This window comes from Trifolium pratense, linkage group LG6 (genome assembly GCF_020283565.1).
Source record: "Trifolium pratense cultivar HEN17-A07 linkage group LG6, ARS_RC_1.1, whole genome shotgun sequence".
Taxonomy (NCBI): Eukaryota; Viridiplantae; Streptophyta; class Magnoliopsida; order Fabales; family Fabaceae; genus Trifolium; species Trifolium pratense.
The window spans coordinates 4,695,022-4,721,581 of NC_060064.1; the positions used below are offsets into that span (position 1 = coordinate 4,695,022).

The window sequence follows — 26,560 nt, forward strand, 5'->3', positions numbered from 1 at the left end:
CGTTAAGCATGAAGGAGAAGGAGTGCAGTGTGTTTTTTTTAATCAAGAAGGAGTGCGATGTTACCAGTTTTGTTTCTTCCTGTTGCGGAAGAGAGTAGTAGTAGCTACTGCAAAAATATTTTAGAGTGAGACTTGAACCGCAACAACTCACATCATGTGACAAATTTGTATCTTATTTAAATAAGTCATATTTTTACTATATATGACATCATATTTCGATTTTAATTTATAATAATACATTTATACATGTGAAAAACTTATGTAGATTAATAAACTTAAACTACTGAAAAAGTTAATAAATTTATAATTTAATCAAAATACAAATTTTAATATATATATATAAATAATTATATTAGTAAAAATATTATTCATATTAACTTAAATAGGTCTACCTAGTAGGCTAAATGTCTTTTTTAATAGCCTGTAGTCTGACATATTTAACTAAACAGACTTATAAAAATATCTTGTCCTGAATCTATGCTAGGTCATAGGCCCATGTACGTATAATAGTGATTTATAAAAAATGACCAGCGATATGAACTATTTACATCATGGTACTTTAATCAAGCATATGTAATGAGCTAAAAAGAGAATTATAATCAAACATAAGACAGACATAAACATAAAAGAGGGATAAATCCAAATTTCATACAAATTCATTGTAGTAAAAAAAAAATGGAAAGAAGTAAGTAGCTGACAATCAAAATCAACTAAACTAAGATTTTTCTCTATTTACATTACATATTAACACCTTGCATTATGTTTATCCTATTAAGTTAAAAAAATTCATTTCATGAAACAGTGTTGAGAAACGTAGTATACCTCAAAACCAAGCCAATTAAATTTTTCCTTGCTTGTCACTATACGGAAAAGCATAGTAGACAAAAAGTAAGATAACAACATACATGTTGGAGATAACAATGTCAAAGAGAGCATAAAATTTCATTTCATGATTCTTTAAGAGAAACAAAAAGTAGATCATTTGTAATATATATATATATACCTCAAGTACGACCAAACCAATTCAACTTATCCTTGCTTGTCACTGTACAGAAAAACATAGATGATAAAAAGTAAGATAAGAACATATAGATTAGCGATAACAATGTCAAAGCAAGCATAGATAAGTTATAATTTGAGGTATTAAAACAAAAATTGAAACTTGAAACAAAGTTATCGCGAGATGTATCTTATCTTTTGCTAGTTATCTGCTCTCATAAACATACCAAAAGATGAAAAATCAGACCTTTTAACCGTAAACAACGGCAATGAAAGATTGTAAGCGTGAAAACGTAGATTTTAAGCGTTAAAGCTAGAAAACACAGATTTTAATCGTCGTAAAACTTACAAAAAGATTTAAAATCACACTTTTTTACCGTAAACGACGGCGATGAAAGATTGTAAGCGTGAAAACATTGATTTTAATCCGGTGTCCATATCAGTGTCCATACTTATAATCAATATAAGGACATAACTAAGCATTAAAAGGTAACATTTGGGTTAAAGATGCAGATAAGAAAAATAATAAAGGAAGAGCTACCAAGAACTTGTATGTATCATAGTTGGATCTGAGAAAGATAATCATATTTTACCTTTTGTCACATATGTTTAGGTTTTGCAACTGTTTCAAATAATCGAGACACCTTTTGATCTTTCAACTCCAGCTTAGAGCTACTTTGCAACTGTTTCAAAAAATGAAAACCTGCGTTAATGTACGATACGCAAAATCGATAAAAGATGAAAAAATAGAAAGATTTTGCAAGACTGGTTTAGTAAATAAGCATCAATGGTACAATAAATATGCAAAAACTTGTTCTTTGAATAACAACTCACCATTTCGGCTAGCTTCAATCTTTGGCCTTCATGAGAAACTTTTCATCGGCAGAAACTTGTTCCCTTCCCTTTTCACATTAATCTGGAAGGAAGATAAGTTAAAATGGAAGCAATATGAGTCAAAGACAGGATTAAAAAGAAGAAGAGATGAAAATTTTTCACAAAGAATATCCAACAACATTTCATCAAACACATTGTGTGTATACATAAAACTGAAACAGAACAACAAAAATTCCAACACAAACAAAGAAACAAATAAGAGGATTTTGTAGTAGAAAATTTTACAATAAAGAGGATCTTTGGCCTCCATTTCCTCAAGCTTAACGCAGACAAAAATAAATAAATAATTGAATCTTACAAAATGACTTTGAAAAAGGTAATAAGAAAGAATGGAAGGGAGGGATAGTTACCAGACCAAGACTTTCGGCAGATTTTGTGGGATTTAGAGTTGGAGTGTAAGTATCTCTTTGTTTCTTAAACCAATGCAATAGTCTCATCGTCATAGAAGTAGAAGTCTACTGCTATTCACAAGTTAGAGTTGGAGTGTAACTGCGTAATTATCTCTTTGTTTTCTTAGACCAATGCAATAGTCCCATCATCGTAGAAGTAGAAGTCTCCTGTTATTCACAATTGGCCAGTGTACAATATGTTATGTTAAAACCCAAAAATAACCTTCAAAGACCCATTGTGCAGATTCAAATTTTTGTTGTTTTAAAGCTAAACTTGCATATCCAACTGCCGAAAGACTTATAATAATTACAAAGTAAACTTTTAACATTGAAAAAAAATGTAAACATGACATTTTCATGAAATAGGTCCTTAACTACAATGAAAAATATACATGAAAAGAGGTTAGTTGTTGGGTTAAACTTGCAAATGCAGATGCTCATATACTTACAAAAAGTTAACTTTTACTTTGAAAAAAATATAAACATGAAAAAGGGGGTTCATTATATGTCCATCTTTTAAAAACAAAGGTCTAATCTTCAAATCTAAAATCCAACTCAGATTTTAAACAAAATGAAAGACTACTCATACCAAAAATGAAGATGTAGATGAAGCTTTGATCTTTGGCCTCCATTTCGGCTAGCTTCAATCAATAGAAAAAAACATAACATTTATGAGAATCCACAACAACAATTTATCAAACACATGGTGTGCATATATAAAATCGAAATAAAACAACATAACATTTATGAGAATCCACTACAACAATTTATCAAACACATAATGTGCGTATGTAAAACTGAAATAGAACAACATAAAATTAAAAGAGGCATAAATTCAACTCAACAAAGAAACAAAGCAAAAAAATAAAAGTAATAAACTAAAGAAAAAATATATGATAGTATTAAGAATATTTTACCGTGAATAGATGAAGAATGTGAAAACAAAGAAGAAACTCCAATTGTCATATGGTCCAGATTTCATAGAGATGATTTTAGAGAAAAGATCCACTCATCACTAACCCGTGTAGTTCTTCTTCTTCCTCCTCCTGTGCATTCTTCTTCTACGGTGAGATTTAGAAAATAAAGAAGAATAAACCATAAATTTCACAGCAGAGAGATAGAGATAGATATGATTATAAGGAAATTACTAACCGGTTCTCAGATGGATCTTCTTCTTTCTACCGTCTCCCGTCGCTGTTCTTGGCTTTCTCTGTGTCATTTGAATATTTTGAATATGGAAAGGCGTAAGAGAGAGAAGAAGAAGAGATGGAGAATGAGAAGTGAGAAGAAAGAGAGAAATGTGTACAGGGTACAGACCAAAGACAGAGAAAAAGAGAGATTTGTCATTTGAGATATCCAAAATTTAAAATTCAAATTAAAGTGTTTTGCCCCCAAAATTTGGATAGAATTTGACATTATTGCCCCTGTCTTTGGCGTTTTTTTAAGTAAAGTAAGGAGAATTAGTGAAGGACAAATAAATCATAGTACTAAAAAGTGGTCTTAGGATGATTGAGGGAACTTTATGCCAAATATTCCAAGTTTAACCTTCAATCAAGGAGCAAAAAAAAACGAAAAAAATAATGTTTAAAGGGCAAAAAGGGGTTTTAATGATCATCTTTCTTTCTTAGATTATTACTAGTAGATTATTATTTTTAGATTCCGACTCTTTAAAAATCTATCTATAACAAACATTCAAATACACCAATAATGAATTGGTCCAAAAAAATTCGGTTACTTGCTTATTCGTATGTAAAAAATTCGGATATGATCCCTTTAAGCATGTGGTCGGGGATTCGATTCCTTAAGCATGTGGTCAGGGATTCAGTTCCTGACTTAAGCGTATGGAAACAATTCGGATGTGAGGGGAGAACTCATCTTGTGTACCCCACGGATTTTCCGACAGAGATTAATCATGGCTAACGACGGTGAAAACTTCGTACCAATATCATGATAACTCAAAAAAATACATAAAATTATTTTAGCCAATTATTCTTTATCTCTTATAGTTACAAACAGATGCCTTTACTCTCATAAAAAAAAAATATGCCTTTACGTAAAAAAAATTGTTTTAAATTCATCTTAAAATTATACTGAATACTCTCTTCAATAGAAGATGCAGAGTATATTAAAAAACTGTAATATAAATAAATTAATCGAGTTCAAGTGATTAATAAATTCTGGCGAAATTTTTTAAATAGAACAAGTTGGACTTTACTTAAATCTAATCAAACTCTATAATGCCAAAAAAAAAATCTAATCAATCTCTAAATTACCAAAGTTCCTCTGAGAGGATTATCGCACAAAAAATAGTGCATTTAAAAAAAAAAATGACAAAATAGTTGCTACCTATCTTTGTCGATGTTTGATTTGCTTAAAAACAGGGGACTGGACGGGACAACTTTTGTTGTACTATGTTTGATTTGAAATTTGTTATGGGACTGGACAAATTAGATAGCAAAGGACAGGACAAAAACAAGATTTTTTATCCCTCACTAAACCACGGGACAACTTTTTGTCCACAGTACAAATATAAAAAATACGAAAATATCCATTTTATTTTCGAATATAAAAATATTATCGTCCTATATCTTTCCAGTACAAGTTTGTCCTGTCTTGTATTATCTTGTTCTGTCCTGTACTGTCCAGTCCTTGTTGTTTTCTTCTATTTTTATTTTGATAGAATTTATTTTTCTTCTCTATTTGGAGACCATGACTAATTGTCTAATGTTTTTGATGTTGCTATTGCTTTGCTGGTCTAAGTTCTAAAAAATGAATACGTGAAATTTAAAACTAATCAAGATAATAATATTAGAATTTTTTGACAATAAAAAATGTTATGAAATTTTGGTGTGATTCTTCTCTTTTTGGTAGGAAAACTTAATTGAGATATCACATTTACCTAATATATTTATTTTTTTCTCAAAGAGCACATGTGGAGTAAATTTAATTCTCTTCACCGTCAAACCAAACACACACTAAGTAAGATGTTTCACAAGCGGAGAATTGAACCAGTGACGGGTTAATGACTAAAAATCAAAGTTGAATGTATCATCGACAAAATCTAACAATTCACCGAAGTAATGACTGAACAATGATTTTGGCGAAGAGAACCATATACTTTTCTTTTGTATAAGCAAAGACATTACTAAGCTAACTCTTCAAAATTTGGATTGTGTTGAAGTTAATCTGCAAAATTGATTTGTTACACTGGATTGCCTTCTAGAATCCCCAAGAGTCATCAGCAGAAATAAAATCAATTTTCAACAGCTACTGTAAAATAAGTGTTGCTGCCAGTTTCTCTCCAATTGTATAGTATTATCAACTGTTCATTTTCAAATAGAACAGAAAGCAAGATACAATCACATAAATACATCAATGTTGCAATAGAATGTGAATATTATTCATCGGGAAGGCTAACAATCATAAATGAGTGTGCCCAATATCTTAAAACATAATACAAAGCTAACATGAATAGAAATATTGTTGAAGTCTGCAAACATTATAGTATGATGAGTAATATAACAATTGTGCCTAATGCAAATACAACAACATAGTTTCAGTCTCTATTGATAAGTAATGGACATCCCGTGGCTCGGCCAAAGTGTAAAACCGTGTACAACCAACCATGTATCTATAGCTCAATCACACAACATTACAGTAACTACATAAGCCAAGGCAGCATAATATTCATTCAGAGATTTCTAAACTGAGCTTCTACTCCTGCCACGTCAAGCTCGAGCTTTCGTGAAGAATCATCCCCCATTGTCCAGACAAAACCAGGCATGTCCAATCTTGGCCCGGCAATACTCCTGTATATATAAAGCTTCTCAACAGGACAACTATCAGGTCTTGAATCTGGAGGCCCACTTTCATCAATGACTTCAACGTTAAGTTTGGGCATTTTCTGACCAAGTAACTTACACGCTCCATAACTCACTGAGCAAGAGGACATCCAAAGGGACCGCATTGTCTCTAGTTTTGCAGCATTGGCCAAAAGGGCCTCGTCACCAAAGGGGCAGTCCCTAATCTCTAGCTTCCTAAGATTCTCACACCCAGACAGCACATAATGGAGACCCAAATCGCTATCTCCAGCAAAAGCAACAGATAGCATTTCCAGCTTCTTCGCATGAGTTCCAATATACTCAAAAACACGATCTGTAAGAAGACCAGAAAGGGAAAGGCGCTGAAGGTCCTTGCAATGCTCAACAATAGCTCCAAAACCAGAATCCAGTGGTTGAAGGGTAAGATAGTCAGGAGTATGAGGCTCAAGAATACATAGGCGAAAACGGGTCAAATTAGGCCTAATCTGTGCAATAGCACTAAGAGCAGCATTCGACATTTGTCGACAAAAGTATAGAACTGACTGGAGCTTTGGGCAGCCTTTAGATACAGAGACGAGACCCCTTTCTGTCAATGCATTATTTAGTTCTAAGCAAGATGGGTCAGATGGAAACACCCTCAACTCTTGTAGATCCTTGCATGAAGCAGCAACAGCTTCAAGACCAACATCTTCTATGTAATCAAGCACCTATAGCAACGACCGTTAATCAGCATAAGAATTTACAGCATGACAAAGGGAAGCAAACCTGAGATGCAAACATAAATATGGAACAGGCAACACATGTAGATATCATAAAAATCATACATACCCATAACCGCAACAAATTGGGGCATTGACCGATAAGTTTGACAATATCAGAGCTTTGAATGATAGCATAACTCAGGTTTAGTGATGTTAGCCTAGAGCATATCGGGTATAATGCCGGAAGGTAGGATGGCAGGACATTCCAAAAGCCAGACAAGCTCTTCAATTGCTTGCACCCAGAAAATGCTGTTATTAGGCTTGACAAGACGTCTGGATGCATCTCCTCGGTTGAGTAGACTCCTGTGCCTAACTCAACCAGCTGAGGACATTGGCTAAGTAAGCTGGGAAGTTTATCAAGGGGCACAGCATGATTGAGACAGAGAGTCTGGAGGTTGGGACACCTACCAAGCAGGGCCTCTAGTGCAGACAAATTCACCTCATTGTTCAAGCAAGAGATATTAAGTGAAACTAATGATGTGTAGGAATCAGGGAAATAGCATAGCCAATCCCCACTAAGGTCCTCCACTTCACTCTCCTGCAAGTTCAACTCCTTCAAATTCCTACAATTCATTGGAAGACAATGCATTTATCAATGATACTTCAGAAAAACCAGCATACCCTATGATTATTAAGAAATAAACAATGTATTAAATCGAATCACACTGAACCAAAAAGTTTAACCTCATTAATAACACTGTCAATGACCCAATATTAATTGAGTAAATCGCCAATTCGCCGCTGAAATTGTAGCGGTCGGACATTAATACCTCTAAAATTTGTGAATAGGCCAAAAAGACCGCGAGTTTGAATTATGCCGATTGCTACATCGAGACAAACATAGAACCTTTAAAATTGTGGTCAGACCAATCGTTAGTTGGTTCAGTAGTGATTGGCGCTGGAGGACCACGGTTCGATCCCCACAATTGCGATCGGAAGGGGGTTGGAACCATTTGATGCCAGAACTATCCCCGAACCAGATTAAACTGGTAGCGAAAGCAAAAAAAATAAAAATTGTGGTCATAAATTTGGGGGAAAAAAAATACAAAATTTCGCTAGACAAATGAAATAAATGGCCGAGGTTGCTTTCCTATGTAAAACCGAGTTACAATCTGAACCATCTGATCTCCAGTGGATGAGATCTGTTACCGTGTGAAACTGCATGTAACCTTTACAGCAGTGAATCCAGATCCGTGAAAATTTAAGCTCAGTATTTTTGGATTATTGAGTAAAATGTAAAATCTATATTTTCTGGATTGTTTGATTAAGATCGGATGGACACTGTATACTGAATGCATGACTGTGTGGAAAAGTTGACTACAGTGGGTTCAATTTCATTTTTCATTGTCTAGCGAAATTTTTTTGTATTTTTTTTAATGAATTCTTATATGATAAAATCCAAAATACATACATGAGTCAATGATCATAAATAGAGTTCACTTTAAAAGTTAGTTAAAACCGTAGAACGCAAAAGCAAAAAACACTCAAAAGTAAAGATCCAAATTCTCCAACTCAATTTAATGCAAACATAACTAACCAAACAGAGAATAACAAAAAAGTGAAAAAAACTAAACCTGCAATTGGAAGCAATGGCTTCAAGTCCATCAGTAGAAAAACCATCACACGAAATAAAAACCAACACTTTGAAATTCTTGAACGATTTAGCTATAAGCTCCAAGCTCTCATCTGTTACAACCATCCTCTTCAATCGAATCTCTTCAAGCAAAGGAACGCTAACAGCCATGGCTTCAATCCAAGTATAGACGTAACCGCCCCAACCGTCGGGTACTAAATTGAAGTCGGCGAAGTGTGGCTTCCCTTTCAACGTAATGGATCTTAACTCCGGGAATCGTTTGATCACTGTTGTAGGACTAACGGCGTAGCAGTTTCCGATGAAGATTTTCTTCCTGCTTCGCCGTTCGATCTCGTACCATGATTTGGATACTAGAGAGATTGCGTTTCGGTCTTTGTTGGAATCAATGAATGAAAATAGGTGTTCTAGAACTTTCTGAGGGAATGAGTGATCCATTTTTTGTGTGTGTGTGTGAAGAAACGGAGTAGTTTAGTTGAATGGGAAATGAAGGTTGTGTTGTGTGAGTAATTAACGAGTGTGGTTTAGATCTGAGACCCCAATAATGAGCTTAACGTGTTTGTGTGCGGGAAAGAGATTGACAGAGAGGATAGCAGGGAGTTGTTTGTGTTGATTTGAGTAAGGTTAGAAATTAATTATGGTTAAATAAGTGATGAAATGATCATTGATTGATGGTGAGATAGGACTAGGAGTATTATTTTATGGGAAATGCTAAATAGTGTCCCGGACACTCTTTAAGCTCTTAAATAGCAAGTTTTTTATAGAATTTTTATAAAAATAAGTAAAATCAACGCATTGGAAATTAGAGTGTTTAATTTTTTGAATAAAAAATTTCTTTTAATGAAATGCTTAAAGAGTGTCCGAGAGCACTCGTTAGCAATACCCTTATTTTATTGAGTAAGTGGAAGTGGATGTCACATGAGTTTGGATTTTTTCCATGTTGCTTTTTATTTGTTTTTCATTTAAAAGAGATAAACATAAATAAAAATAAAAATAAATTATGGTCATGCTAATTAGTATCTCCAACTACTTGTTAAAATACCAAAACAAATAATTTTAGTATTTAAAATAGTGTTTTTTATATTTCTAAAAGGCCAATTAAATAAATTTTAAAATCATTCTACCATATTTGATTCCTTAACTAATGTCAAATTATATTCCTAAAATTATATTACTCCATGTTTCTTTTTATAAGTGAACTCTATTAGTGGGTTCCACTACTTTTCTAGTGAGTTCCACTACTTTTCTATTTGTGTAATACCTCTGCAAAATGAATAACATAGAGGGTAATAAATAGCAAACATAAATTCAAAATTTAAATTATTATTTTTAAATAGTTTAATAGCTAAAAAAAATTCTAAATGTATAAGAGAAAATATTAGAGTTCGAACTTCAGTTCTTATATAGAATAAATAAAATATTATTTCAAAACACTATGAAATAATACTTTTATTTCATTAATAAACACTTAATTGTGGGAATTTCCATTACAGTAATGTTATTTTAAGCGAATGAAAATTTCACGAAAGCATAGCGAAAAGAAAATTAACCAATCAAATTGTGCTCTTTGAGAGAAAACATGGTGGTGTGCATATATGTAAGAAAACATCCACTAAACACATGTCATTTTGTATCGTGAGTGATTCGTTGACTTCTTTTTCGTAATATTATACTTGTCAATTGTCTTTATGACATAAGTTAGCACCAAGGGCGACTCCTCCGCCCAACAAGTCTGGGCACTTGCCCAGTATTTTTCAAACAATTTGGTATTTTAGACGTTAGTTTATGATAAATTTGGAATTTTAGGGGTTAGTTTTGGTAAACTGAGACATTTTGTTCAAAATAGATGTTCTTCAATGCAAAAGTGAGATTTTTTATTCAAAATTAAGATTTTGATCAGATTATATAAATTTTCTGACTCCATTACCGGTTATCACTACTTTTCCAAAATTATAAAATAAAATATTTAAAAAGAAAAACAAAAATTACATTTTCTATTTTTAGATCATCATCCTATCAAAATGGAACGACCATTTTCAATGTGAATGCGAGAAAATGCTATCTTGTGTAATCCACTTTCAAAGTACTGTAGATTGTGAAAAGGAATCTCATGATTCATTCACGGCTGGATCATAGGATACTGTCGGAACCACGTGTGGCCAGTCTTAAATTAAAAGAGAAGATGGAATGGCCATGTGTGGTGGTAAATTGATCCTAGTACTAGTATTCCTTTAAAATATTCACCAAAAAAAAAAAATTCCTATTAGTTTGTAATCTCAGTGAGTCATTGTCTCATTGATTTTTTTTTGACAGTGGTATTGTCTCATTGATATATGTTAGTAATTTGGTTTTTTTATCTTACAAGGTTATACATGTTCGTGTAAAACGCCGTGTTTATTTGATTATTTTGAGAGAGTGTAACATTTTAGTTTTTAATTCTTATTACCTGATCATGAATTAGTCATGTTGTTGTAACAAAAAAAAATTAGTCATGGTTTTTTTTTTGAAGCAATTAGTCATGTTGTAAACTCAAACTTTCATTTCTTCTTGTCAATCAGTGCACCTCTCGATAAATGCAGCAACGAAGTACTTGTTACGGTGACGCGAGACAAATGCCATGCAAGAGAATGCGAGTCCAGCTGCAATCAACACACGAGTCGGATGGAAGCCTCCGGTGGATGGCGAATTCAAGCGTAAGGTTGATGCTTCGTTGTTCAATGAAGAGCAACAATTTGGAATGGGCATGTGCATCAGAGGAGCTCATGGAACCTTTGTGAAAGCTTAATCTTTGAAGGAAAACCCCCCCCCCCCCCCCCCCCCCATCCCCCCGAAAAATAGCAAGAGCGGTAATAGAATTAGAATGTATGCAAGTGGTAAATGTCATTAGTGAGAAACCGAGAGATTCAACTGAATTTAAAACTATTGTAAAACAATGCAGGCTTTTGTTAGATAAAGATAAATTTCATTAAAACTATAGTGACTAATTTAGCGGAATACATATGTGCTATTTTTTTTTTTTGAATAAAAAAATATATTTTATATCTGCTATTTAAATTTAAAGATAATGTAAAATTATTTTAAAATGAAATTTTTTAATATTAATGTAATTCGGGACATCTCACTTATTTAATTTTTATGGTGTCAACTACTTGACAAAAACAAATATTCTTGATCCATAGAGACCGGGATGGTGGTATGAATGTTTTCTCTTTAGGCACCCAATGATTCTTTTTCCCTCATGAATTTTACTTTTTTGCCCTTCAATAAAAATTTCGGTTGCTACGAATCAAAATTTTTTTGCCTTGAAAAAAAATTTCGGTTTCTGTTAACCGAATTTTCCTTAAATTTGAACTAGAAAAAACTTTCAGTTTCTGCGAACCGATGTTTTTATCAAGAGCAAAATTGAAATATTTGAGAGTATAAAAATACACGTGAGGCCTAGAGAGAAATCATCGGTCAGTCAGTGGGCTATATAATAATTTTGGGCCAACAGATGGGCCGATGCGTGACCACACTCATACGACGTCGCAGCGAACGTTTTCTTCTTCTGTTACCGAACTTGATGTTTTTTAACGCGCTTTTCATGTCAGTGACTCAAGCTTTGTAAAACCCTATTCTGCTTCGATTTCGTTACGATACCCGCAAATTGTGTAAGTAGTTATCATAAAATTCATCTCCGATTTTGATCGAATAGAGTTTTTGGTATTTGTTCTGTGTTTTTAATTGAAGAAAGTAGCTGATGATGAAAGCATTATTGGCATAAGCTGTGACAACATTTTGCGCACCGTGAATTTGACACGGGTTGTTACGGCGGTGTAGAATGTGCCTATATGCTAATCTGAAGGCTCTTCATCTTCATGTTTGATTATATGTGTTTTCTTTGATTATATGTGTATTCTAATTTCATGATTTAATCACATTTGAGATAATTACACATTGCTATGCATGGCTCTTTGATTCTGTGTGTGTTTGATTTCTTTAGTTTCAATATATGCAATCTGAAAATAATTTGAATTTTGAAAGGCTTGTTAACACTTTTAGGATAAAATCTGTCAATTTAATCTTGCTGTTAAGATGGAATATCAATTTTCATATACTTTAGTGACAAAATTGACGGATTTCATATTTATATTGTTTAGAGACTAGAGTGGAGATATTGTAATAGTTAAGAGATTAAATTGAAGGTACATTCAAATAGTGATAGTTGATCACATACACATACACTAATTGTAAAACTAATGCTAATGACCCTAGATGTAAAGCTTCTCTGTTTTGGAGAGCTATGAACATAGTTTGATAACATGCGGATATTAATTTTCACTCTCTTTTGCATGTAATGTAAATATGCAGGGGTCGGTGTTCTAACCCTGGTACACCCACTTATTAAATTCGCTTTAGAGACAAAATTGTCGGATATCATATATTTTACTACTTATTAGAGACTATATCGGAGAGACTTGACTAAAAAAAAAAACCACTTTCTTTTGAAAACTTGTTTGAATGCATTCTAGGTGTCTTAGGTTCAATTCTCTTGAGGCATGCAATGGTTTAATGGTCTAGTTGGCACTGATGCATCTTATACTTATCAATGATGTTAAATTTTTGTATTGCTGTTTGCTTCTCCTGTATTTCTATCCTCTATTGGCACTCCTTGTACTAATGGGTATTATTTCTTCTTTAATAGATTTTCATTTCTGCCTGGACAGAAAAAGATGTTATTGGTCCAAATGGCCACTGCTTCTGGAATGTCTTCTTCTCATGTGAGTTGATATCCTTTCCATTTAGTGGATACTTTCATTTGGAGAGACATGGACAAATGAAATAAAATAACAATTTAGTTTAGTGTCTATCTCTCTCCTAATGGAAGTGTCCATTAAATTGAGAAGATCTCAACCCTGCTCGTGGTATTATTGGCGATATGTTCTGTTCTCAAATTTACAATCAGATAGCTTGCCTAGCATTAAACCTCTAGCTATTGCTCATGTTGATTTCCCAGGTTAGTTCTTAACCAATGATGGCTTATTCTCCTTTAAATCATACTATAAATTCCTTGTCTGTAAAAGTTGGTTTTGGTGATGCTTATTCGATTTGGAACTGGAAGGGGCCTGAAAGGATTAGGCAACAATTAACTTCTTACAATGAAGAATGAATTAGAACTTAGAAGGGGCATGACAACTAATGCTAACTGTGGGAGATGTAGTGACCAGGTTAACTCTATGATTCCTTTGTTGATAGATTGTAATGTGGTAAGGAATTTTGGACAAGATTGTCTATTATGATTATTGGAGTAAAATTTTTAGCCTGGCTTAATATATGAGTTTATCTCATATCTCACTTAAATGGCCTTTTACAATACTACCAGAATGGATAGATGATCCAAATTATTGTTCACTCGTCACTCGTATTTGGGCTTCACTTCAAATTCTTTTTCAATGCTGTACTCGTGGGTGTGTTCGTTACTTCTTTTTCAATGCTGTACTCTTTTTCAAATTGTATTTGATATGTGATTAGTTAATAGGTAGTTAGTAGTTTGTTATTAGTTACTCACTTGCTCTCTATGTAGGTATGTAACCACTTTGATTTGATGTAAACATACCTTTCAGTTTTCACATATCTCATACAATTTCATTTTATAGTTTGTGTATATTTGATCTCTTCCATGACCTCATACTTGTATTTGCTGATCCCTTCACTTCCACTTTTTATTTGGGGTTTGACCAATTTTTAATTAGCTATGTAAATTGAGAATTCTTAAGTTGGTGTGAACAATGATTCAATTTCAAATATGTTACAAATTTTTATTTTTGTTAGATTATATGAGGTTGGTGAAACAGAGTCACTTCCTCGTGATCATTATTATTAACTATGAAGAGGTAGCTCTTTTGATTCAACAGTTAGTCTACTGTCTCATTTGACTGACCGTTGAAGTTATTTGCCTAGCACTAAAGATATTTTTAATCATATGATTAATTCTAACTAATGTTGATGACTAATTTACTAATTTAGTTGATGACTAATGTTTGTCACTGTCCAAAAAAAAAACAGCTAATATTTACCGGGTAATTAATCTGGCCAACCGCTTTTGATCGGTTTTCCATTACCAAACATATTTTGTATTCATAAAGTTTGAACTCAACACATTGTCCGAGGATCCGGATGTTTGTTTGGTGCTGAAGTTGGAATAGATAGATTCTATTAATTTACCAAAATTCAATATATTATGTATGCTTTAATAATGGTAATGATATATCCATATAGGACAGAGCCATTTGAAAGGGTAATTAGTATAGTATATTATTTTATTTGATTCGTAGGTTTGAAAGGTAGCTGACCATGCAGGATTTGACTATCAGTTTTCGATTTCATTCTCATCTCACTCAACTAGAAAATTTGTTGAATGTTGCATCCCCTTATATATGAAGACCCAATTTTGTAGCATTGTGCTCTCATCATATCATAGTGATACACCACGGAGCAAAACAAATACGTTTCCCATCTCAAATTTCAATACCCTTTAGCCTCTTAATTCATTGTAACCTTATTCTTCCTCCACTCCCTTTAACTAATGGGACCTGGCGGACCAGGAGGGCCCGGAGGGCCCGGAGGACCAGGAGGGTTTGGCGGACCTGGACCTGGTTTTGGTGGGCCTCCAGGCTTCGGTGGACCTGGTTGGGGTCCTGGACCTGGCGGACCTGGTTGGGGTCCACCAGGACCGGGGGGCTTTTTTGGCGGATTTGGTAATGGCTTATGCAGCCTCATATCTTCATGGTAAGTTATCAAAACCAACTTCATTTTCTTTTTGGTTGTCAAGAAAAAAAAAAACTTCATATTCTTTTTGAAAAAAGAAAGTTCTTTGGAGTATTATGTTGTTGTTCTTAATTATTGCAGCTTCTACTGCTTATGCTGTTGCTGGTTGGTACGAGATTGCTTCGGAGGTCCACCACCACCAGGTCCAGGCCCTTTTTAAACCAGTAAAGCTGAAGGTTCACTACATGCTGCCTAATTACTTGCCATGTCCATTGTTCTATTTGGCTCTTGTGTGATGAGTATGACCAAAAATAAAATAAAATAAATTTGTGGTTTTGTAATCTCTCTTTCACTTTGTAACCAGAAAAATTTCTCTTTCATTTTAGCTTAACATTTCTATTTTAATTGCCTTAGCAATTTTCAGTGTAGATCTTATTATTTGCTTCCACGGAGTGATAAGCAAATTTGAATTAGTTATTAACTTATTATTACTAGTTGCTTGCATAAAAAGCCTTAAAGTGAAAAGTAGCACCATCCAATCATCAATGCATCTGCACATCAAATGATCAAAATTGTAACAAAGTAAAATTTTGTTCCATTTCCAATACCATTGTCATGTATGAAACTGAGACATGAACAACCGGCATAAGCGACACGTATATATAAAATGAAAGTAGAAGTTACATTAGAAATAAAACATCTGGGAAATTGATTTTCACTGTTGTCTGCATCAAAGGAAACATTTGAAGAAAACGACAACCTTGAATTGAGGTGGAGTGGGGTAACACTTTGCCGCCGTGATCACATGCAAAGGGTTCTATGAATCTATGATGCAGAAGGTAAGAGGATTCCTCTAATTGACACTATAAACTACAATACAAACTATATAGTAAAACTTACTTATGACCAAATAAAGTATACACTATGAGTTATACACGGCTCTACGCATTTGCATCTTATGAGAAACATGCGCATGCTGGAGCCTTGCTATTGTTGAAAATCATCATTTATACAAAAGTAAATTCTTCAAGAAAATAATAGCTACTAACCTTCGCTGCACCACAAACAACATTATCTACTTTGTGTAAATACTCAGTTTTGCTTTTAATATTGAATAATTCATCAAGTCTTCCCGTTGTTTGTCTGTATGTGTACAATCAACCACGAAGATTTCAAGATCCAGATCAACTGTATTGATACTTCGATATCGATCTATAGTGAAACTGCAATACCACTTCATATTTATGAAACTAAGAAAAGAAAATAATTTTTTGAGATTAAGAGAAAAGAGGTAAAAGAGAGAATTTGGATTTATTTTCAGAATTCTAGAAAGAGATGAAGGGCGCGCATTTTAATTTTTTTTGTGACTAAAAAATAGAACATCACCAAGTCCGAGCCGGATGGACCGTTGCAGCACGTGTGTGTGATGGTTAAGGGTAGTGCATGGTCATCCGTTTACAAAACGGTTATCTTAGGATATATAAACACTAATAAAGAGTATCACCTTTTCAATGTGGGAATTTTTCCCACTTTTTTCAATTCACACTTCAATATTTCTAAGTCTCACAAGACTTGTGTGTTTATCATTTTCATTTCCAATCTTATTAATTCATCTTTAACACATTATATCTACAATGAATGTGTTCATTTTCCAACTGTTTGTATCTTAAAATCATGTTTAAAATGCAGAAAATAGTATTTTTTTTAATGAAATACAACTGGTCGAAATCTAAAAAAGAAAATTACAAAGCAATTAAGTGGAATAATAAGAGATAGACACCCCTAAAATCGTCATTCTAAAGAAATAATCCTAAATTTGCAAGAATATATGTGCGATATATGTGCTTAAGTCGAACTCCAAAATCAAATTGCATTAATCTTCTAATCATATTCATAATGCTCCAACTTTTAGCACTTCCTACATTCTCAAGTTGCTTACCATCCACCACCACCACAGAGGAATCAACTTGAACCTCTAATTTCCGCACCCCTTTTCCGAGCTAAACTCAAGCATTCATTGACGGTGGATAAAGGCTGCTCTCCCTTTTAAACGTAGGTCAACTTTTGGCGAATTGGATAACCATTTTTGATATGCTAATTTCTCTATATATTACTTTTTAATTTAGAAAGAAGTATTTTCTATTTTTTATTTTTTGATATGCTAATTACTCTATTTTTTATTTTTCTATTTTTTATTTGTTTTAATTTAATTGTGATTTCGCTTTGCACATAGTTGTTTGTTTATTGTTTGATTTTTTTTTTGTTATAATAAGCTGGGAATCAAACCCAAAATCTATAAAGTATTACTCAAATCTCTCACTCCTAGATCAAACCTAGTGACTTTGTTGCTTGAACTTCTTATTACAGTAGTTGTTATTATTAATATTTATTACACTCTTTAGTTCTTTTTAGTATCAAATTAACGCTTTCCATGATTGAGCTTCATCAAACAATGTAATAAATAAGCGTCAAAGAGCAAATAGAGGGTGGATTTTGTTCTTAATTATTCGTTACCAATATCATAAACTACTCTACAGGAACGTTGGAATAAAAATTGTACAATAATTGAGTAAAGTGTGAACAAGATTGGAAAACAAATGAGTACGATGACAAAGAAGAAATATCAGTGAGTGCGTGACATTGCGATTCTAACCGTTGTATCAATATATTTTATATTTATGCACACGCTCCATCACATTTCTAAATCCATAACCCAAACACCAACCCATTACCCATATATCCAGACGGGTTACATTATAGAATTATTATCATATTCTTAAAATCATATTCTCATTGGCAATTATTTTTAAAATATTCTTAAATGAAGTACAATTATTATACAATCATAATGTAAACTAAACTTTGAACTAAATTCTAATCATCCGGCAATTTGGATTAATTAATTGAAATAGTGGAAATTCGGATCTGAATCCGACCCGTAACCGAGGCTAGGTGGTATACACGTGGCAGAACGTGACAAAAAATTCAAAAAGAATACACAAGAAAGTCGTAAAAAAGAATTTATATATGGTGCAACTCGTCCTCTGAGTCCCTTGAGTGGACGCTACTCCACCATTAACCGTTTCGTTTCAGAGCATACAAACAAGAACAAGAAACCACCCACTCACTCAAGTACGATACATTTTCATCTTCCTTTTCTGTTTTTACGCTATCACTAATTCTTCACTAATTGAAACAAGTTTCAGTTCCTATAATCTTGAAATGTCAACAATGCCCCTTGTTCTGTTTTTGTATGCAACTTAATCGGTGCGTTTTGTAACAAACTTTTGTTACTTCACGGCAATTCCGATTATCTTGTTTTCTTTCATTCTTATCTTGTTATAAGTTATAACAACTTACTTACAAGTGTTTCAAACCATTTGTGATATTTCAGACTTTGCTACTGCTAGTTTTTTTTTATATGTATAGTAGTTAGTTATGGTTTTGCAATGGTTTTGTTTAATTATACAATTTGTTTGATATATAGAATCGAATCTTGGAGTTAATTAGCAAAGGAAAGAGTGAAAAAGAAGATGGGGAAGAATCAACGGTCAAATTGGTGGTGGCTTGATAATAGTCCCACTAATACCAAACGATCACCATGGCTTCACTCCACTCTCTCTGGTATCATTTCTTTCTTTTAATGACTTATACACTGTATGCTTTCAAGTATGCTTTGATTCCATGAAAATTGTATTGTTGTTGTTTTGTTGCTATGAACTACTATGATCAGGCGTGTTAAGGTGTCCAACATGTGTCGGTGTCAGACACTCGTATGACACTCTTAGAACAAGTGACGGACAATTTAGATAGTGTCTTAAAAAAAGTATTTACGCCAATACTCTTTCATAGGACAAGTGTCACAAATTTAGCATGTTTAGCTTCCCGGTAAATATATTAGAATCATTGTGATGCATTGTGATTTTACAAAATCTACGGTTAGATTAACCAGGATTACCGTGATTTTGACTGCGAAACCAAACATATGGTTAATCTTGTTTGATCGGCCACAAATGTCCCAAATGTGAGTTCTCCCAAGCACAGGAATCAGAATTAGTCTTTGTTTTTTTCACTTTAGTGATTTGTCCCAAATAGATCCGTTGGCTATATTCATAAATTGTTTGTTTGTATCTGCTGATAAATTATTGTGTTCATAGAAAAAGTTGAATTCTTGTCTAAAATCATTCAAAAGGTTGCCTACCGTTATGAATATGCTGATTTGTTTAAGTGTTGTTTTGATGTTCTTTTTCTTTTCTAACTTTTGTCTATGGAATTAGCCGTTGGACACTTTTTGTTTGGTAGTTAGACACCTTTTATTTGGTTTAGTTGTGACTTTAATATATGTTTGGTTCTAGGTGGCAATAATTGATTTTACAAATTCAACATTGATTAAAAGCTAACATGTTTTTAATCCATGGAGTACTAGTACACTCTTTAATTTAAGGCACTAGTTGACATTTATGAGGCCTATTAAATTTACGTGGGATCTTTTTTTTTGATAAAGGGGAAAATAAAAAGACAACAACACAAACTAACGAGGACGCTGCCTCAAGACACTCGTTGCATCCGCAACCAGCACATGCGCTATTTGCGGAGGCGGAGAAGTCCATAACTTAATATTAACATCTGACTGAGAAAAAATTCATATATGGTGGAATCTAAACACCATAACACTCTACCTGAGAAAAAATTCACCGAAAATGCCCTACTGCTTTATTGTGAGTGGGACGCGCCATTGGCGTCTTAGTGTCCCAGGAGGGATGCGCCATTGGGAGGTCAGCGTCCTTATGAAGGACGCGCCATCCTCAAGGCTGCGTCCTGAGTTGGTTTTTATTTTTTTCCTTTGCGTTTTTGAAGGAGAGGGGTAGGGTTTTGGAAGGGTTAAGGGTTAGAAGGGGTTTTAAGGGTTAAGGGTTAGATGGGGTTTTGAGGGTTAGGGTTTAGGTTTTTTTTTTTAAAGAAATTATTGAAAAAAATTATACAAAAATTATATTAATTAATATAAACACACTACAACAATTTTATTTATTTTTAACATTTTGTATTTTTAGGGTTTTAGGTTTTTTTTTTATTATATATATTATGTTTCTATTTTACTTGTTTTTCAACAAAACAAAAATTAGAAGTAAATAGAAAACAAAAGATTTTGAGGAAAAACCGTGCAATAATAATATTTAATATTATTTTTTATAATACAATACAAAAATTGGTAATTAATTGGAATTTGGATAATTCCTACGATCATGGCCCGACACCCTACATAACGTACACTTATTCAAAGTTTCGGTCTCGTCCATTTCTGTCCTAATGCGCGTACTTTGCAGAAGACCTCTCTTACATTTTTTCATTGCTGGGTCAGGGCAAAGTCGACGGCCATAATATTGGGGCCAATATGATTTGTCTTGAATTCCCGGGAAGATGTTATTATATACACAAAATACACTTGCAGCTTTGTACACGTCATGTATATGAACTTGGTAAGCTTGTGCAGCATGGGAGCATGCAGCAATAACATGCGAACAAGGCAAATGTAAAGCTCGAAATTCTCCACAATCACACCAGCTTTCACCCAACTTGAGCAAAAATTGACCCATTGGTCGACCCTCGTTGTGATTAACAGTTTCCATTACCCTGAAAGTTTGATTAAGTCGATCAAAAACAATGACTTGATGTGAGTTTGCCTTATGCATTTCTTCTTCAATCCGACATAAATAATATAAGTGGAATGAGATATACATCTTCGGTGATTTTTTTTGAAATGTGGTTTGCTCCAACCCATAAGTGATCACCCATTTTATGATATGTGGTTGTGGGTAGAAAAATGTGATTTATTATAAGTGAGATGAGAAATATATTAAAATTAGTGAAGTAGTAGAGTAGTAGAAAAAAAATATTTAAATGAAAGATGAGAAATATATTAGAATTAGTGAAGTAGTAGAGTAGTAGAAAAAAAGTATTTAAGTGAAAGATGAGAAATGTAGTAGTTGTGTGATGAATGAATGGTTTGATATTTATATAGGTGCAGATTCATAAAAGTGTTAATGAGTTGGTTGAATTTATCTTCTCATTAAATTTATCTTCTCAACAACAAATTCAACCAACTCATAAACTCACTGTCGTTTATTACCATTTTTCATCAAACTTATAAAAATTCAACCAACTCATTAACACTTTTATGAATCTCCACCCCTATAAATATCAAACTCATGATCATTCATTCATCACACAACTACTACATTTCTCATCTTTCACTTAAATAATTTTTTTCTACTACTCTACTACTTCACTAATTCTAATATATTTCTCATCTTTCACTTAAATACTTTTTTCTACTACTCTACTACTTCATTAATTCTAATATATTTCTCATCTTACTTATAATAAATCATTTTTTTCTACCCACAACCACATATCATAAGATGGGTGATCACTTATGGGTTGGAGCAAACCATATTTAAAAAAAAATCATCGAAGATGTATGTCTCATTCCACTTATATTATTTATGTCGAATTGAAGAAGCAATGCATAAGGCAAACTCACATCAAGTCATTGATTTTGATCGACTTAATCAAACTTTCAGGGTAATGGAAACTAACGAGGGTCGATCAATGGGTCAATTTCTGCTCAAGTTGGGTGAAAACTGGTGTGATTGTGGAGAATTTCAAACTTTACATTTGCCTTGTTCGCATGTTATTGCTGCATGCTCCCTGCACAAGCTTACCAAGTTCATATACATGACATGTACAAAGCTGCAAGTGTATTTTGTGTATATAATAACACCTTCCCGGGAATTCAAGACAAATCATATTGGCCCCAATATTATGGCCGTCGACTTTGCCCCGACCCGGCAATGAAAAGATGTAAGAGAGGTCGTCCGCAAAGTACGCGCATTAGGGCAGAAATGGACGAGACCGAAACTTTGAATAAGTGTACGTTATGTAGGGTGTCGGGCCATGATCGTAGAAATTGTCCAAATTCCAATTAATTACCAATTTTTGTATTGTATTATAAAAAATAATATTATATATTATTATTGCACGGTTTTTCCTCAAATTCTTTTGTTTTCTATTTACTTCTAATTTTTGTTTTGTTGAAACATAATATATATAATAAAAAAAAACAAAAACCTAAAACCCTAAAAATACAAAATGTCAAAAAAAAAATTAAAATTGTTGTAGTGTGTTTATATTAATTAATATAATTTTTTTCAATAATTTCTTTTAAAAAAAAACCCTAAACCCTAACCCTCAAAACTCCATCTAACCATTAACCCTCAAAACCCCTTCTAACCCTTAACCCTTCCAAAACCCTACCCCTCTCCTTCAAAAACGCAAAGGGAAAAAAAAAAAAACCAACTCAGGACGCAACCTTGGGGATGACGCGTCCTTCATAATGACGCTGACCTCCCAATGGCGCGTTCCTCCTGGGAGACTAAGACGCCAATGGCGCGTCCCACTCACAACAAAGCAGTAAGGCATTTCGGTGAATTTTTTCTCAGGTATGGTGTTATGGTGTTTTTCGGTTTTGACAGGTGTAGTTTAAAAAAAAATTCGAAATGTGTGTTAGTTTACAAGTGGTGTACTCCCTCCGGCCTTATTTATAAGCAAAAGTCAACAAAGTTTTTTGCCTTAAATATAAGCAAAAGTTACAAAAACCAAGTTTATTTAAAGCTATTCTTCCAAAATTACCCTCATTAATGATTGTAAAGTTACTTTAAAGCTACTTTTTAAAATGATTGTAAAGTTCCAATGCAAATTTAAGGTCATTTTAGGAATTGTAGTAGAAATTTTACATAAAATCAAGAAAAAAAGTATCTTCTTATTAAGTGTGCAAATGAGAATATTTGCTTACAAAAGAGGCCGGAGTAGTATAGTTTTTTTTTTTGTTGAAATCTACAAGTGGTGTATAGTGATTTTAATTGAAACAACGGAAAATAAAAATGTAACTGACATCAATTGTGTCAATCTTTCACTTATAAAAGACATTGAGAGTCAAGTTTTTTCTCTTTGCAAGAACACTCGCATATGAGTCAAAATAAATTTATGATGCAAACATGCTTTATATATTTGGTATGTAATCCTTGTTTTTCTGCTTCATGATTATTCTAGAGCTAAATGAGAAGACAAATGCGATGTTAAAGTTAATTGAAGAAGATGCAGATTCCTTTGCAAAACGTGCAGAGATGTATTACAAGAAAAGACCCGAGCTTATTAGCATGGTTGAAGATTTCTATCGGACACATCGCTCGTTAGCCGAGCGGTATGATCAAGTCAAACCAGACACCGGAATCAGCCCCATTGCGTCAAGGGTATCCCCTTTTGCTTCAGCCAAATATCAGATAGAGAAGTTAATAAGTTTTGCAGATACCGGTTACGATACCTATTCTGAGAATTTCGACGTAGACGAGTCTATGGAATCAGAAGTTGATGATCCTGAGCATGAAGAAAAACCGGTGGCCAAATTTCATAGCTACACAAAAGACGAACAAGTTTCATCCGTGGCTGTCAACGTAGAAGTGATGAAGTTGAGAGACGAAATTAAGAGAGTAAGCAACGAGAACAAGGTTCATAAGGAGCAATTGAAGCAGAAAGATACAATTTGTGATGAAGTAATGAAATTGAGGGAAGAAATAGAAAAACTAAGGGAAGAAAATGAGGCACATAAGGAACAACTCAAGCTTAAGGATGAAGAGAAGATAGATGTGATTAAACAATTGAGTTTAGCAATAGATTTGTTGAAGCAAGATAATGTGATGATGAGAAGCTTTATTGCTAAAGAGTCTACTAAGAAATGGAAGTTTCCATTTGAGTTGAACAAACTTGGAGCATTTTCTGTGAAATTGTTTAATGGGAATCAAAGGAATCAGCCTAGTGTTGAACTCTCTAGATGTGGTTTACATGGTCATCAAATAGCTTAGTTATATATAACATTCTTATAAATATTTTTACACAATAATTAAGTTTATAGTCTTTTGATTCATAGTTTGTGTGCTTAGAATGTTCATTGTATTTTTTCTTTACATGTTCCTTTTACTTGTGACTAATTATTATATGTATCCCAATTGTTACAATTTTTTAATTCTTTATGCATGTGATTGTATTGTAGGCCATCTCAAATTAATTGTCCTTGTCCTTGTTTATGTTTGTGAGTTACTTTTGCCGCCTTACTAGTTATTTAAACATTGTCCGCGACTTAAGTAACGGATGAGTTTTTTTTTTTCCAAAACGCTGTATTTTTACACATTCGCTACTTAAGTTGCGGATGTATAAAAATAGGGCGCGCGAGTAATTAGTAGAATGATAAAAGTAACTCTGTTTATGTTATATGTTACTTACATGCTACGTCAATGTGATGTGAACATGTTCTTTTATGGTCAATGTTTTTTTTTTTTGGTACACTTTTATGGTCCATGTTTACGCACTGAAATTTCTATTCAACAAACGGATTTTTTTTTTTGGGTAACAATACAGCTGTTGATTGAGGGTTGGGATATCATGCAGTAACTACATGCTCACTGTATTGAATATAAGTCGTTGGATCTTAAATAAATGGTAGAGATTCATTGCGTATAACTGTGGGATATTTTACAATTTCCATTACATTCATACCTTATTTAACTCCTTAACCAGTGTCCTAGGGGCACTATTTAGCATTTTCCTTATATTTTTTGATCGTGTTGACCAGAACGATGCGACTTCGCCGGCGTTTGCGGTGGTTGAGAGCGTTTGAGACCCCTGTTGGAGCGGAGGGGGGTTGTGTACCTGCAGGCACTCCGACGCTCAAGTCAGTATGTGTGTAAGGTTTTCTTAGCTATAAAAAATGCGTACCTTGCAAATGAAGTGGAAATGCATATATATAGCCCCCAGCGCTGGGCTAAGGCCCTTGATGGCATTAATGGCCATCAAGTGGCTGCCGGAAAACGGCTAAGGAGCCATGATGTGCAGTTAATGCTCATCATTCCGGTGTCTTAGACGTTACAGAAGCCATAGAGAAGTAGCCGTTGGTATCCCGAGCATTCATGGTGTGGCCGGTAGGTAAGGGTCAACTCGACTACACAAGCTCGTTGGAATGTGTACCGAACTTCTAAGCTCGGCCCAGAACAGGAGCCCCCCAAGTTGTTATGCTCTTTATTGAGGATAATAACTTTGGAGTCACCATCTGATGCTGTATGAGGGAAACGGCACTTCAGGAGCGTTTGCTCAATTTCTCGAGGAAATTTGAGCGATAACTCCCATGATCTGCTTGGTTGATAGTCAAGGCTTTCAGGTGAGTCTACGCTATTTTCCAGAACAGTCAACTCTGGAGCTTGTGCACGTTAGACTAGTCAACCTTTGGGAATCGCAGCCGCCCATTTATTTGTTGTGGGCCTTTTAACAAAGGTATTGGGCTTTCTTGAAAAGAGGCAAGTTTTTCTTATAAATACCTTGCTGCTTTTTCTAACCCTTGTGTTTTTAGGCAAGCAAGATGGAACGGCAGAATACCAAAGAAGTTGCTGATAAGAAGAGTTCTCACAAAGGAAAGGGAACCACGCCAAGCCGGCCTCAACCCCCTCGCCGGTCTGTTCGTTTGAGGCGTCCCACAAAGGCTAAGTTTGAGATGATCGTACTTTCTTCCGATTCCTCTGACTTGGATGAGACCGATGAAGATTATGCTGAGTTCCTGAAGGTGTATAAGCCTGAGGATTCATACCCTCAAGTTTCAGCCTCTAGCGGCGAGGAAGGTTCTCAGAAGACGGTGGAATCCAAGCCTGTAGTCGTAGTGGAAGTTGATTCGGATGACGAGCAGTAGATGCTCGTTCCCCTTTTCCCCTTTGCTTCCTGATTTGTATTTTGGCTTTCCGCCCTTTATAATAATAATAATAAAGTTGATTGTTTCTAGTCTTTTTCTTTCGAAATTCACAATTATTGATCTGCACATTTTATCGCGGGCATACATTTTATCGCGAGCATGCGTTTGGTTTCGAGCGTTTACCAACACCGTAGGCATCGTAAAGGATCCCTTTGATTTCGCCGAAAATCTCGGATGGCCGTGTCGCACGTTATCCTCCGAGATCATCGCGTGTTGATTTTCGCGAGATTTGCGTGCAGGTGGAAGTGATTTGAAGGGACGAGTCGTTTCGTTTCCTTGCGCCACGTGTGTGAGCTACCCAAATAGCACTTGAGTGGCTATTTGAAATGTTTCAAATTCCGAGGCTTTGTCTGGGCCGTTGGATTTTCGCGCCTTTTGGTTTTTTGGGAGGGCGCTTCTGGATCGTTGGATTGTTTCCTATCGCACCCGTTGGATTAAAGCAACGGTCCAGATTCGAGGAGGCGTGACCTGGTGTATGCGGTCGCATTTGTCTATATATATGAGGAAGG

The 26,560-nt window shown here is 34.2% G+C and overlaps 2 protein-coding genes and 2 long non-coding RNA genes across 9 annotated transcripts; 2 read left to right on the plus strand and 2 right to left on the minus strand.

Annotated features, from left to right (window-relative positions):
- Positions 1–536: 536 nt before the first annotated feature.
- Positions 537–3,601, minus strand: LOC123890158. 4 transcript variants are annotated; one of them, XR_006802730.1, is made up of 9 exons: positions 3,435–3,598; positions 3,200–3,343; positions 2,872–2,923; positions 2,244–2,450; positions 1,834–1,915; positions 1,593–1,682; positions 1,004–1,045; positions 823–860; positions 537–581 (listed from the first exon to the last, which is right to left on the minus strand). It is a non-coding gene; the product is annotated as an uncharacterized LOC123890158 (long non-coding RNA). The 4 variants fall into 4 exon arrangements; XR_006802732.1 differs by lacking the exon at positions 537–581 and having other exon boundaries at positions 624–860; positions 2,872–2,919; positions 3,435–3,601; XR_006802731.1 differs by lacking the exon at positions 537–581 and having other exon boundaries at positions 624–860; positions 3,200–3,328; positions 3,435–3,599.
- A 2,059-nt stretch (positions 3,602–5,660) lies between these two features.
- On the minus strand, positions 5,661–9,123 carry LOC123888905 (protein TRANSPORT INHIBITOR RESPONSE 1). The gene is made up of 3 exons (XM_045938067.1): positions 8,439–9,123; positions 6,932–7,427; positions 5,661–6,810 (listed from the first exon to the last, which is right to left on the minus strand). The coding sequence occupies exons 1-3, from the start codon at positions 8,891–8,893 to the stop codon at positions 5,974–5,976; spliced, it is 1,788 nt and encodes a 595-aa protein (XP_045794023.1). The 5' UTR covers positions 8,894–9,123; the 3' UTR covers positions 5,661–5,973.
- Positions 9,124–11,955: 2,832 nt separating this feature from the next.
- LOC123893281 lies at positions 11,956–15,593 on the plus strand. Of its 2 annotated transcripts, none has more exons than XR_006803398.1 (3): positions 11,956–12,105; positions 13,140–15,223; positions 15,344–15,593. It is a non-coding gene; the product is annotated as an uncharacterized LOC123893281 (long non-coding RNA). The 2 variants fall into 2 exon arrangements; XR_006803399.1 differs by having other exon boundaries at positions 11,976–12,105; positions 13,162–15,223.
- Positions 15,594–18,226: 2,633 nt separating this feature from the next.
- LOC123893107 (protein NETWORKED 3A) lies at positions 18,227–24,319 on the plus strand. 2 transcript variants are annotated; one of them, XM_045943027.1, is made up of 3 exons: positions 18,227–18,334; positions 18,690–18,826; positions 23,312–24,319. In XM_045943027.1, exons 2-3 carry the CDS (start codon positions 18,736–18,738, stop codon positions 24,118–24,120), a joined length of 900 nt encoding a protein of 299 aa, XP_045798983.1. In that variant the 5' UTR covers positions 18,227–18,334; positions 18,690–18,735; the 3' UTR covers positions 24,121–24,319. The 2 variants fall into 2 exon arrangements, with proteins under 2 accessions (XP_045798983.1, XP_045798984.1); XM_045943028.1 differs by having other exon boundaries at positions 18,332–18,469.
- Positions 24,320–26,560: the final 2,241 nt, after the last annotated feature.

Coding starts and splice junctions, on each gene's coding strand:
- LOC123888905 (XM_045938067.1), bottom strand. CDS start 8,893: ATGGATCACTCATTCCCTCAGAAAGTTCTAGAACACCTATTTTCATTC. Junction 7,428..8,438: donor GCCATTGCTTCCAATTGCAG/GTTTAGTTTTTT, acceptor AATGAATTGTAG/GAATTTGAAGGAGTTGAACT. Junction 6,811..6,931: donor CCAATTTGTTGCGGTTATGG/GTATGTATGATT, acceptor TCGTTGCTATAG/GTGCTTGATTACATAGAAGA.
- LOC123893107 (XM_045943027.1), top strand. CDS start 18,736: ATGGGGAAGAATCAACGGTCAAATTGGTGGTGGCTTGATAATAGTCCC. Junction 18,827..23,311: donor GCTTCACTCCACTCTCTCTG/GTATCATTTCTT, acceptor TGATTATTCTAG/AGCTAAATGAGAAGACAAAT.